Here is a 12269-nt window from a genome sequence, read left to right as displayed (position 1 = left end):
AAAGAAGAAATTAACATAAGTTGAATTAACTGACAAAAAGATCAACAAACAACTACCTTCTGGTCTAAAAGGATATAATAAAATGAAAGAACTTTCCGGTGGAATAGGGCCTGGCCAGCAACCAAATAACATTGGCGACGGATTAATTTGTATTTCTGTCACTCTAAATTATGAATCTAAGCTTCATCCCATTCAAGAGGTTTTGTTTCTGTTTTGAAAATTATTTTGTTCTTTCTACGGGTGAAATTATTGGAGCGTTTATTCAAAAAAAAATAAAAAAATAAAAAATTAGTTGTGCATTTATAGACCAAATACATGAGGGATGCATTTCATAATGTTTCCTATTAGAATGCCTGAACTTGGTAACCCTACAGCTAGCGCCATGCTTCAATAGAAATGTGATACTTTACCACCCATAACGGACATAACTACCTTAGTCTTCAAAGTCAGGCAAAGTATTTTATAGAAAAATTCATTCTCTCCGTTTGAACTATATATGGAATAGAATCATACCTACAGGGCAGACTCAGAGTAGGCTTAGGGTAATGACCCTCGTAGCCTTCGGAGAAAGAGTAGCCAGGACAAAGATCCATCTAGTGTTTGTAATCTTGGCATTCACTAATTCACTAAGCCTGGAATATGACCATACTAGTACAGCCTATGCTTTTCCTCAGGTTGAATCCTATTCTTCAAATAACTATTATTTGGACAAAAATTAACTAGATTGGAAAGTTATTGACAGAACCTGTGATCATAGTTTTGGCAAAATCACACAGCCACAACAAGTTTAACTTAATTTGAAAGGGTTAGATGAACCTAGTTCAAGGTCATCCCAGTTGCCTTTTAAGGGATGGCCTTCCTGGAACTAAAGACACCCAGGCTCATACTTGCCTTTTTATATCAACCCAATTCCCTCTGTTCTAACAACGAAATGGGCTCCCAGACAAGACGAGCATGGGAAGCTCGGAGCATGGAAGACGTTCTCCATACAATGCATTACAAACACTGTGGACACACGTGGGAGTTGGTGTGTGACTGTTAACAATTAGTCCTAATACTAATCAAAATGATTATTAATAATGTTTTTCCAATAAGACAAATCTTGTTTTTGTCTTGAACCACTATCGAAACAATGCGCAAGTTGCCCACTTAATAATGTTAAAAATCACTATGAGTAAGCCTTTAATAGTTGGAGCCAAAACAAATGCAAAATATTTAAACAAATGCCTTTAATAAGTAACTTGAAAAAGCAGAATTAAATATTTTATTTACAATCTTTTTTAAATAATTCTGCTTTTTTTTTTTCCTCAAAAGAAAAGAAAAGAAAAAGCAGAATTATTTAAAAAGATTGTAAATAAAATATTTAATCAGCTTAGCAAAAGCAAGACCCAGTTCATATGCAAGACAAAGAAAAAGGCCAATACCCATAACAAAAGAGCTCCATCCAAACACAAACAAACCGCGTGAACCGCCACACGCGGCAAACCAACGGTAATATTTCCAATCTTTCTATAAAATTCCACTTCACTCGCTCACAATTCACAATTGCAATTTCTCTTTCTCTCTCTCTCTCTCTCTCTCTCTCTCTCTCTCCTTCAATTCTATTCTCTGTTTCTGTAACCCAAATTCCAACCCAGAAAAACCAAACTCAAACCCAGAAAGGAATTTAGATTCCACCCGACTGTGGTTGCATTAAAACCCTAGTTTCTATAAATCACCGAAGCCCTAGTCATTAGTTTTTATAAATTCATCCATCGAAACCCTAGCTACTCATATCTTCTTTCCTCAAACAAGTCTTTCCCAAACCAAGAAAAGCAAGAAATATGCAGCAACAGTTTGCAGTGGAGGAGAGCCGAGGCAATGATCAACTTCCTGGAGAGAGGTTCTGCCCCATGGAGGACGAACTAGTTCTCTTCTACCTTAAGCCCATGTTGAGCGGAGAGATGGTGCCCGGCAGAAACCGCGTGGTGTTCGACTGCGACCTCTACGGTCACCAAGAACCGTGGGAGATATGGGAAGCCTACAAGACCAGAAGACCAAACGACTTGAGGCTCAACAAGGACATCTACTTCTTCACCCAACACAAGACGATGAGTTCCACAGACACACGCATACACCGGACCGTTGGCAATGGCACCTGGAAGGGCGACGACTCCGGCAAGCCAGTAAAATCTCTGGAGACTAGTCGTGTGGTTGGCTTGAAGAAAAGACTTACTTACAAGAACCAAGCATCGGAGCACAACGGTTGTTGGATATTGTATGAATTCTACCTTGATCCATCACTCAGAGACAAGAAACAAAAGGTGGAAGACTATGTTCTTTGTCTGCTACGAAAAAATGGTGAACCCAAAGCCAAGATCAAAAAGAGGAGAAAACAACGTGAAGAGGAAGACGTTCTTGAAAACAATTATGCCTGTGATGATGGAGACAACACAAACAAGGAGCAACCTCAAGCTAAGCGACAACGAATGGGGGAGCAGAATGGGGGACTCCAACACTTTGTTTCCGAGGTTCAATCAGGCGACGATCATGGAATGCTTATTCCACTACCGGAGGAAGATTTCCTCTGGGAGGAAATGTTACAACAAATGGGTATTGGAGACGATCATGGAATACCGGAGGAAGATTTTCTGTGGGATGATATATTACAACAAATAGGTAGTAATTGAGTGAATTACAGGAATAAAGACTAGTAGTTATTTTTCAATCAACTGAAATCAGTTCATAATGAAAATAGGTAGTTTATAACATGTACGAGAGGTTACAGACATGGTCTTATGAAGGTAAAATAAAATAAATAAGGGGAAATTACTGGTCACTCCCTGTACTTTTAGGGCGTCGACAGTTCAGTCCCTGCTATCCTAATTTCGACAAGTTACTCCTCAGACTTTCAAATCTCACACAATTTGGTCCAAAATGACTATTTTGCCCCTCCCTTCCTCTTTTTGTTTTTTATTTTTCTCTCCTCTCCCCTCCTTTCTTCTAAAATTCATAATTAATTCATACGAACTCTGATATTTGCGTTCCATATATGTACGAGATCGTATCGATGAGCTCCACAACTTTTATGAAGAAAGTTTTTCCAAATTTTGTATGTATAAAAAGTCAATTTTCACGACCGCTCCAAATAACATTCGTTTCGAAAATCCACTTTCTTCTAAAATTCATAATTAATTCATACAAACTCTGATTTTTGCGTTCCATATATGCACAAGATTGTATCAACGAGCTTTACAACTTTCATGAAGAAAGTTGTTCCAAATTTTGTACGTATAAAAAGTCATTTTCACTACCCCCCTAAATAACGTTCGTTTCGAAAATCTCCTTTCTTCTAAAATTCATAATTAATTCATACGAACTCCGATATTTGCGTTCCATATATGTACGAGATCGTATCGAGGATCTCTATAATTTTTATGAAGAAAGTTTTTCCAAATTTTGTATGTATAAAAAGTCAATTTTCACAACCCCCCCCTAAATAACGTTAATTTCAAAAATCTCCTTTCTTCTAAAATTCATAATTAATTCATACGAACTCCACTATTTGCGTTCCATATATGTACGAGATCGTATCGATGATCTCTACAATTTTTATGAAGAAAGTTTTTCCAAATTTTGTATGTATAAAAAGTCAATTTTCACGACCCCCCCTAAATAACGTTCATTTCGAAACTAAAATTGATACGAAACCGAATTTCTCGTACAAATACTTATGAAATAGTCTCAATATTCATAATTCAAATATTTGATATTTCTTGGGTTGAAATGTGCATAATGAGAGAGAGTGTGTGTGTGTGTGTGTTATTTTGTGGTTGGGGGGGTGGGGGGTCGTGAAAATTGACTGTTTATACATACAAAATTTGAAAAAACTTCCTTCATAAAATTTTTAGAGCTCATCGATACGATCTCGTACATATATGGAACGCAAAAATCGGAGTTTGTATGAATTAATTATGAATTTTAGAAGAAAGGAGATTTTCGAAACGAACGTTATTTAGGGGGGGTAGTGAAAATGACTTTTTATACGTACAAAATTTGGAACAACTTTCTTCATGAAAGTTGTAGAGCTCGTTGATACAATCTTGTGCATATATGGAACGCAAAAATTAGAGTTTGTATGAATTAATTATGAATTTTAGAAGAAAGTGGATTTTCGAAACGAATGTTATTTGGAGCGGTTGTGAAAATTGACTTTTTATACATACAATATTTGGAAAAACTTTCTTCATAAAAGTTGTGGAGCTCATCGATACGATCTCGTACATATATGGAACGCAAATATCGGAGTTCGTATGAATTAATTATGAATTTTAGAAGAAAGGAGGGGAGAGGAGAGAAAAATAAAAAACAAAAAGAGGAAGGGAGGGGCAAAATAGTCATTTTGGATCAAATTGTGTGAGATTTGAAAGTCTGAGGAGTAACTTGTCGAAATTAGGATAGCAGGGACTGAACTGTCGACTCCCTAAAAGTACAGGGAGTGACCAGTAATTTCCCCAATAAATAAATAAAAAAGCTTTCAAAAGGGAATGCCACTGCACTTACTAGCTTGCGCAAATCATACTTGTGTCCATTTTCAGATTTCTTCAACGCTGAGTTCTGTTGCAATAAAAGATTAACCAAACTAGAATTAGCATTCATGAATAAAAAAAAGAAAAAAGTTAAAGGGTTTCTCTAATGCTAGAAACCAAAAGGGAAAAAAAATTTCCAAAACCAAATGTGTCCGCAAAGAAAAAGACCAAGATGAGTATTTTAGTGGGTATCATAAATGAATTATTTTTGGTAGTGCTCCTTTCTACTCAAGTTGTATTCAATATAGCTGTAGACTTCACCTGATGCATAAGTTGGATTGTGGTTCTTCACCATTTCTTTCTCTGGTTAGGCTTCGGTGCATTGGATTTGGCCTGCAGTTATAGAAATCATTTAGACCGTAGAAGTTTTTAAGTGAATGAAACTAGACCAGCAGATTGAATGTGTACTGTTTGTATAAATTTTACCGTATAATTGGAACCGTCCATTTTTTAAATATACTTTTAAAAAAACCTTATCAAAAGCAAAGTTTCTAAATGGGAAATTATCAGTTCATATATTTATATCGAATAATAGGCAAATTTGTTGAAGATTAACACTTTTATGATCAATCGTCCATCTGTTTGATATAATTTCATGAATAATCGATTTTTATTTGTGAATATTGTTTTTAGAAAATGATTTAAAATCAAAATATTCATATTATGAAACTGTAGTGTCGTAGTAAACGGCTGGGCATAGCACAGTTGGAAATTGAAGGAGATGCTCTTAGTATTATTAATTAATTATCTTAAACTGGCTTAGATATTTTAATAAGTTGTCTTAAAGGGAGTCTTTTTTTTTTTTTTTTGATTAACGGAATCTGTTTGTTGCTGCAGGAGGTTGAAGTAATAATTTAGAAGCATGTGTGCAAAAAAGCCAACCAAATAGCTCATGGTCTAGCAAGAAAGGCATTAAAGATGATCCAATTTATGTACCGTAAGGCAGTTGTCCTCCTTGGCTATATGATATGCGGTAAGCAACTTAGTTGCGTTGGATGTTGATCTTCTTTTGGGGATAGTGTTGGCATGCATTGTACTCTATTGATTGAGTTTAATAATATTTCCTTGAATCAAACAAAATTAAACTATAATGTCGTACATACATAAATGTAAAAAAAAGTTAAAAATCCCTAAACCCTAAACTAGTTAGGCCCTAACAAGTCTTCCCTGTTTGAATTTAATAAACTATATGTTGGTGAAATTACAATAAAATTATAATTTCTATATCATATCTTGCAGCTAATGTAATCCAGATTAGTGCTGTCCGTTTTATTTTCACCAGCAGTTTCAGTTTCATATTCATCACCAATCCCATATAATTAGGAACTTCAACACTAGCTTGGAAGATTAGAGCTAGAAGATAATAAAAAAATATATATACATATATAGCAAAGAAGATGGGGCAAGCTAGTGAACGTGGTATTGATTTGGATACCCAATGCCCACTTTGTGACGAAGAAATAGAGACTCCTCTTCATGCGGTTCGTGATTGTCCCCATGCTTCTAGTTTGTTTCAAGGTGCCAACCTCCCATTATTTTTGGCCCCTACAAGTGTTGCAGATTGGCTCCTGTTAGTCTCTTAGTCATACCCCCAGATCTTTGCCTCTTTCTTGATGATTCTGTGGGCTACTTGGAGGAATAGAAATGCTAAGGTTTGGGAGGGCGATTTTCAACAAGCTTCACAGATTGTCCCACTGACTTTGGGTTGGTTGGAAGAGTATAAAGCTGCTCTTTCTTCTACCCGGTCGGGTTTGGCTGCTAGCCTGATTCCCAGGTGGAAGAAGCCTCCAATGGGTTTTGTAAAACTGAATGTTGATGCTGCATTCTATCAAGTTTCAGGTCACTCGGGTTTAGGTGGGGTGTTTAGAGACCATGACTGACAGGTCCCGCCCCGGATTTCACCCTGAAATCCGAAGTGGCCCTGCGGGGTCCACCTTAGAAGAAATTCTTCCAAAAATTTGGCAGAACTTCCCCTAAAATGAACTACCCAAAACCTGTAGAAAGAAAATTTACACTCCTCAATCAATTCATCCTTATGCTCCTGGAGCCACCCTGCTCCCCAAATCAACATCAGTCTCCAATTCACAAAACACACATCTCAACTCGAGTAGCATAAATCCCATAGGTAATCAGAGCAATTCTAACAGAAAGGTATAACAGGAAAACCTAATTCAAAGGCAGATGCGGAAGCCATGCTGCTGACTATGCCTCAACTCCGTGTACGCCCAACCTCAACCAATTCGCCTGCAAACTGGGCATTTGAAACCGAAGGGCCCAGGGGAAAGTACATAAAATACGTTAGCGTGAGTGGACAAAAATAAACAATTTTTAAACCAAATGGATTTTATACTTTCCCACATTTATTTCCTTAAAAACTCTCGATGCATGCAACGATTTAGAAAACAAATCACGAGAAGCTCCGCTCAAGAAAAACCGACTAGCCCCGCTAGTCACAAACAATTGAGAGGAAAGATCAAAACTCCGATACTCAATAGGATAAGACCAGCCCCGCTGGTTACACGGAAATCAGACTAGGCCCCGCTAGTCGAGAAATGATAGGATATGGGGAAGAGATATCACCATACGGGAAATGGAGCCTCCCAGGCTCTACCTACCCTCAACTGCCACTCACACATAGATTGTGGGAGGAGGAGAACTAATAACCTCAACTTCCACTCACACATAGATTGTGCGAGGAGGAGACCAAATAACCTCGACTGCCACCCACGTGAGGAGGAGAATAAATCACCTCTACTGCCACTCACCAACACAAAGTAGGTGAGGAGGAGAACAAGCTACCTCAACTGCCACTCACCAACACAAAGTCAGTGAGGAGGAGACCTAATCACATAACCCGCGTATGGTGAGGAAAAATCATAGAAAACCAGTAAATCCATGTAGCTTCCCCACATTTCTCACGAGATATAAACCATGTATTCAACGACGTGACCCCGAACGCCAAGATTACTTTCAATCTCAAAATGGATAAGTGAGAAATAGGAATAAATTGACGGCATGTCCCACACGCCCAAATATTCTCAAATCCGTAACCAAAACCGGAAATTAGTATAAGTAAATCTCATTTCCAAAAATCTCTCAAAATCTCCAAGAAGCCAACCAAATCCAAAATCCTTAATTAGGCATTCCCGATGCCAAAATCGAAAGTCAATAAACAATTGAGAATATCCAACTCCATTGAAACTCATCTTAAAAATCTTCCAGGAGCTTAACTCGGTGATTAGGGATATGCTTAATTCCGGAAATTTACCTCGGAAATAAGGAATTCATCAACTAATATTATAAATCAAAACCAAACTTTGAAACTCATTATTGAAAACAAATCCATGATATAATTCGAAATCAATTTCCGAAAATTAATTCATTTCCGCAAAAAGTAATATGAATAATCACTAGAGCATTATTTTAAGAAAATAAATGCATGCATCGCTATTTAAAACAAAAGTCCACTCACAGTACTATTCCGACGATCACGTATTCGTGTTCCGTCATCGAGCAATAGCTCGGTACGTCGTCCTGTACACAATTATATTCCGTGAATAATTCTTCAATAATTTAATACAATTCCTAAAATCAATTCCTCATAATTTCGCCTCCCAATTCTCCTCGGATTTAGCCCAAATTATACCACTAATACCAATTCGTTAATTTAAAGGTTCCAAGGCAGAACCGAGAGATATCCGACAGTCGGATTCTCGTAATTCGATAATCGAAACCCTAAACTTCAAAAATTCATAATTAATTTCAAGTTTCTCCAAAAATTACCAAACTTCACATACAACCTCTACACAATTTATAGGATTTAATGGGCTAAAAACCGGAATTAAAACACTGCCCTACACGCCTCCACACGCCACCAACAGTGGCAGCGCGTGGGCCCCACGCGCCGGCGGCAACCACCTCCGATGGCCACCAAAATTTGGCAGCACCATATACTCAACAAACCCAACCTCTTTCTTAACTACAACAAGTTCCAATTTTACCTGGAAGAGCTCCAATTTGACCGGTGAAAATTTTCCAGAAATTCCAAGAACCCTAGAAATTGAAATTGTTAATTCGACCTCTACACTGCAAATTGAAATGAAAGACCTTAGGGGAAATGATCTATGTCAAAAACCGAACCTTCGACGCCAATTTGGTGGCCGGAGACTGCCGGAATCTGAAAATATAGGCGTTGACTCAAAACTGCTACAGTGACCGTCCTCTTCTTCTTGTTGCTGCACCTTCCACAGTTCATATTAAGCTACGAAACAAACCCAGAAATGAAGAGAGCTTTCCAACGACATCTTACACGTCAAAATCCGTCGCCGGATGGAGGAGTTATGGCCGGAAGAAGGTGAAGAGGTCGGAGAAGAAGAGAGAATCGGGGAGAGAGAAGGGAGAGGCTCGGTAAGTTTCCGAAAATGGAAACTTACCACAGTAACTCGGCTATTTATAGAAACTTACCATGAACAGTAACTTTAGTATTTTGGCCATAACTTTCGTATACGAACTCCGATTTTTACGTACCACATATGCACGCGCTCGGTTTAACGTCCTCTACAACTTCCATGAAGAACATTTTCTCAAATTTTGACCCGAACAAAAAGTCATATTTTAGGGCCCCCTAAAAGTACTGAAACGATAGTAAAAGTGAAAGTAAATGTCGTTTACCGTCCTAATGATTAGTAAATCAGTAAATTTAGGTTCGGGACGTAACAATGACGGGGCTTTTCTTCATGGGTTTCGGCAATCCATAACAATAGCTCAATCAACTCGGCATGCGGAGCTGCTGGCATTGGTTCTTGGTAGGGGTGGCAAACGGGCCAATAAGCACGAGCACGGCACGGGCCCGGCACGCTTAAAAGCGGCCCGGCACGGCCCAAGCCCTTTAGTGGCCCGGCACGACCCGAGCACGTTAGAATAACGGGTCGGGCTGGGCCTAAGAATATTGGTCCATTGGCTCGGCCCGGCCCGAGCCATTAATGGGCCCGGCACGGCCCGAGCACGAGATATTGTGGGCCGGCCCGCTACAAACACAAAATTTCATTTTGTTTTTAAAAATATTAAAAAACTACAATGATGAGATTTGAATATGAGACATTTTTATTTAAAATCTCATGACAATTCCACCAATGCTTTCTTTTATATTGTCAAAATAATGAAACAAAACATTATATCCTTATTTTGACATAAGTATTTTTGTTCTAAATATTAAATATATGTTTATTAAGAAAGACTAATCTCATAATAATATAACTATAGAATGAAGGAAAAAGTAATAGATATTAAATCTTCATTATATTAATAAAGATTCATCTCACAATAATATACTAAAAACAATATATTTTGAGTTTTTTTTTCTTTCTTTCGTATAGTGGAATATAAAAAATTATTAGAAATCAAATCTTAAAAAGCTAAGATTAAGAAAAACGTTGTAGAACTTAATTTATTTTAATTTTCTAAATAGTTAAATAAAATTAATTTTTATTTGTTCAAATTAAGATTTTAAAATCGTGTTTTATAGTGGGTAGGCATGAGCACGGCCCGTTATTAACCCAGCACGAGCACGGCCCGGCACGATATGGGCTCGGGCCATGGGCCGGGCCGGGCCGGGCTTGGCTTAATGTTTATGTAAATGGGCCGGCACGAGCCCGGCACCATAATAAATGGGCCGGCCCAAACACGGCACGAAGCACGACTAGGCCCGCTTAAAATGGGCCGGGCCGGGCCGGGTCAGCCCGTTTGCCACCTCTAGTTCTTGGGGTGCAACTGGCTATTGAACACCATCTTACGCCCCTGATGGTGGAGACAGATTGTTTGGATTTGGTGTCTGCATTATCTTCTGTTGCACTGGACTGTTCGGAACTCGGTTTTTTGCTAGAAGACTTGCGAGCTCTGTTGCATGAGGCTTTGGATGCTCGTGTCCTCAAGGTTGGAAGACATGCTAATGGTGTGGCTCACATCTTGGCTCAGGAAGCCAAGAATATTGATTTTCAGATAGAGTTCTTTTCACATATTCCTCTGTCTGTGGAGGCTATATTAATCTCGGATTGTAATGATACTCAATCAATGAATTAGTCTTTCATTCCCCTCAAAAAAAAAAAGATGGGGCAAGCTGTTTAAGATGATCATGTTTGGTAAAGATCAAATGATTCTGGTGAGATGGGCAAATTCTGAATGTAGTAAGAAACGAAATAATTGTATTAATATGGGACAAGAATGTAAAATGAATCGAAAGTAAATAGATGCATTCTAGGATAGCCAAAGACGTCCAAAATAATCAATCCGTTCAAAATCTGTAGCATAATCTCCTACATAATTATGCATCCTACATAATTTCCTATCTCACACCTACCCCATATATTCCTAAAGCTGTTGGCATAACCTCGACGAAGCAAAGCATCAGCCCTTCAACTTGGAAATACAATGTTCAGGACTCTTCTTTTTACAGCTGTGCTGCCCTTTAAACCTTCCATCATAGGACCATGGGAAGTATGCTCCTTGGCTAGCTCTACATTGCCATCCTCCAGCAAAAACGTGTACATGTTCCTTGACTCTTTGGAGAGGAAGTTGGGGTGGATGCTCCACTTGCAGAAGACGTTTTGCAAATTATTCAGTTATGCTTTTCTCGAAATCATCATACATCTATATCGAGGCCATTACTTCTGTGAGATAGAGCAACCAAGATTTCCATAAAAGTACTTCTTGGCATACCCAACAAAATGGACATCAGAGAGGTGGAACGCAAGAGCTGTGAAGATTATAGTGTAGGTGCAGGAGGTGGGGGCGACTCCAGTGGCTATCATGTGCTGAAAGGCCTTAAGAGCAGCCTTGGTCTCGTGGGCAGCGAAGCAGTCCCCATTGACAATGGTGTAGACGGCCATGTCAGGGAGTTTGGCTACCTCAGAGAGAGCCTTAAGGAGCTGTTAAGCATCATCAAGGTAGGAATCGGCTAAAGATTTGAATATCTTAATCCCATATTTGTTAATGGAATCGTAGTCCCGAATCATGTCAAATTGTTCTTTCAAGTCCTTCTCCTCATCCTGGAAGACCTTCATCACATGTTTCTTGAGGTCATCAGCATAAGATTGTGAGAACTATTGTCTGCCATTAATTGATTATTCCTTGTAGTTTAGTTGTAGAAGAAATTAAATTTGAAACAACAAACATAGGAGCTTAAATCAATGGACTGGAGATCGGGTTTTCTATATTAAAACATGTATATATACCTGTATAATCATGCTCATAATCAAGAACAGCTAGCATCACTCAACAAACAGCATTCAATATAAAGTACTACCCTAGTGATGTCCTCTTAGTTCATTAAGCCTCTAAGCCTTCTTCTCTGATCAATCACTGTAGATTATGTAGGCAATCTCATAATGTATTGATTGGTCTCGATAGAGCAAGGACCTAGTGTATTTATAAGCATGCAAAAAGGAAACTCAATCCTAAAGGCCTGGCTTACTTCCTAAATCATGTTCACCTAGCTTCTCTTCAGTGTTGACAAGAAAATTGGTTTTCCTAGTCAATTAAGTGATGCCAATTCCAGTTCACCACAATCATGAATTCCTAGACCAGTAAGTGATGCCAATTCCAGTTCTGCATTAAGGTTGTTACTTAATTGAATCATGATTGTCCAAGACCCTAACTTTTACCACAGCCGGGATGTAAAAATCAGAACTGTACTTGAACCGTGTA

General features: G+C 38.4%; 2 protein-coding genes across 2 annotated transcripts; both read left to right on the top strand.

The window, feature by feature from the left end:
• The first annotated feature begins 1823 nt into the window (after positions 1-1823).
• LOC112181218 (NAC domain-containing protein 83-like) lies at positions 1824-2669 on the top strand. Its single transcript, XM_024319654.1, has one exon. It carries the CDS (start codon positions 1824-1826, stop codon positions 2667-2669), a length of 846 nt encoding a protein of 281 aa, XP_024175422.1.
• Positions 2670-5965: 3296 nt separating this feature from the next.
• Positions 5966-6448, top strand: LOC112181217. Its single transcript, XM_024319653.1, has 2 exons — positions 5966-6138; positions 6205-6448. The coding sequence occupies exons 1-2, from the start codon at positions 5966-5968 to the stop codon at positions 6446-6448; spliced, it is 417 nt and encodes a 138-aa protein (XP_024175421.1).
• Positions 6449-12269: the final 5821 nt, after the last annotated feature.

The sequence above is a fragment of the Rosa chinensis genome, unplaced genomic scaffold, assembly GCF_002994745.2.
Source record: "Rosa chinensis cultivar Old Blush unplaced genomic scaffold, RchiOBHm-V2 RchiOBHmChr0c11, whole genome shotgun sequence".
Classification (NCBI taxonomy): domain Eukaryota; kingdom Viridiplantae; phylum Streptophyta; class Magnoliopsida; order Rosales; family Rosaceae; genus Rosa; species Rosa chinensis.
The sequence above is the reverse complement of the archived record's forward strand: the minus strand, read 5'-3'. Positions and strand labels throughout refer to the sequence as shown.

What these genes read in the sequence shown, in the direction of transcription:
- LOC112181218 (XM_024319654.1), top strand. Translation starts at nt 1,824, where the DNA reads ATGCAGCAACAGTTTGCAGTGGAGGAGAGCCGAGGCAATGATCAACTT.
- LOC112181217 (XM_024319653.1), top strand. Translation starts at nt 5,966, where the DNA reads ATGGGGCAAGCTAGTGAACGTGGTATTGATTTGGATACCCAATGCCCA. An exon ending in AGTGTTGCAGATTGGCTCCT is followed by an intron (nt 6,139 to 6,204) that starts GTTAGTCTCTTA and finishes GGCTACTTGGAG; the next exon opens with GAATAGAAATGCTAAGGTTT.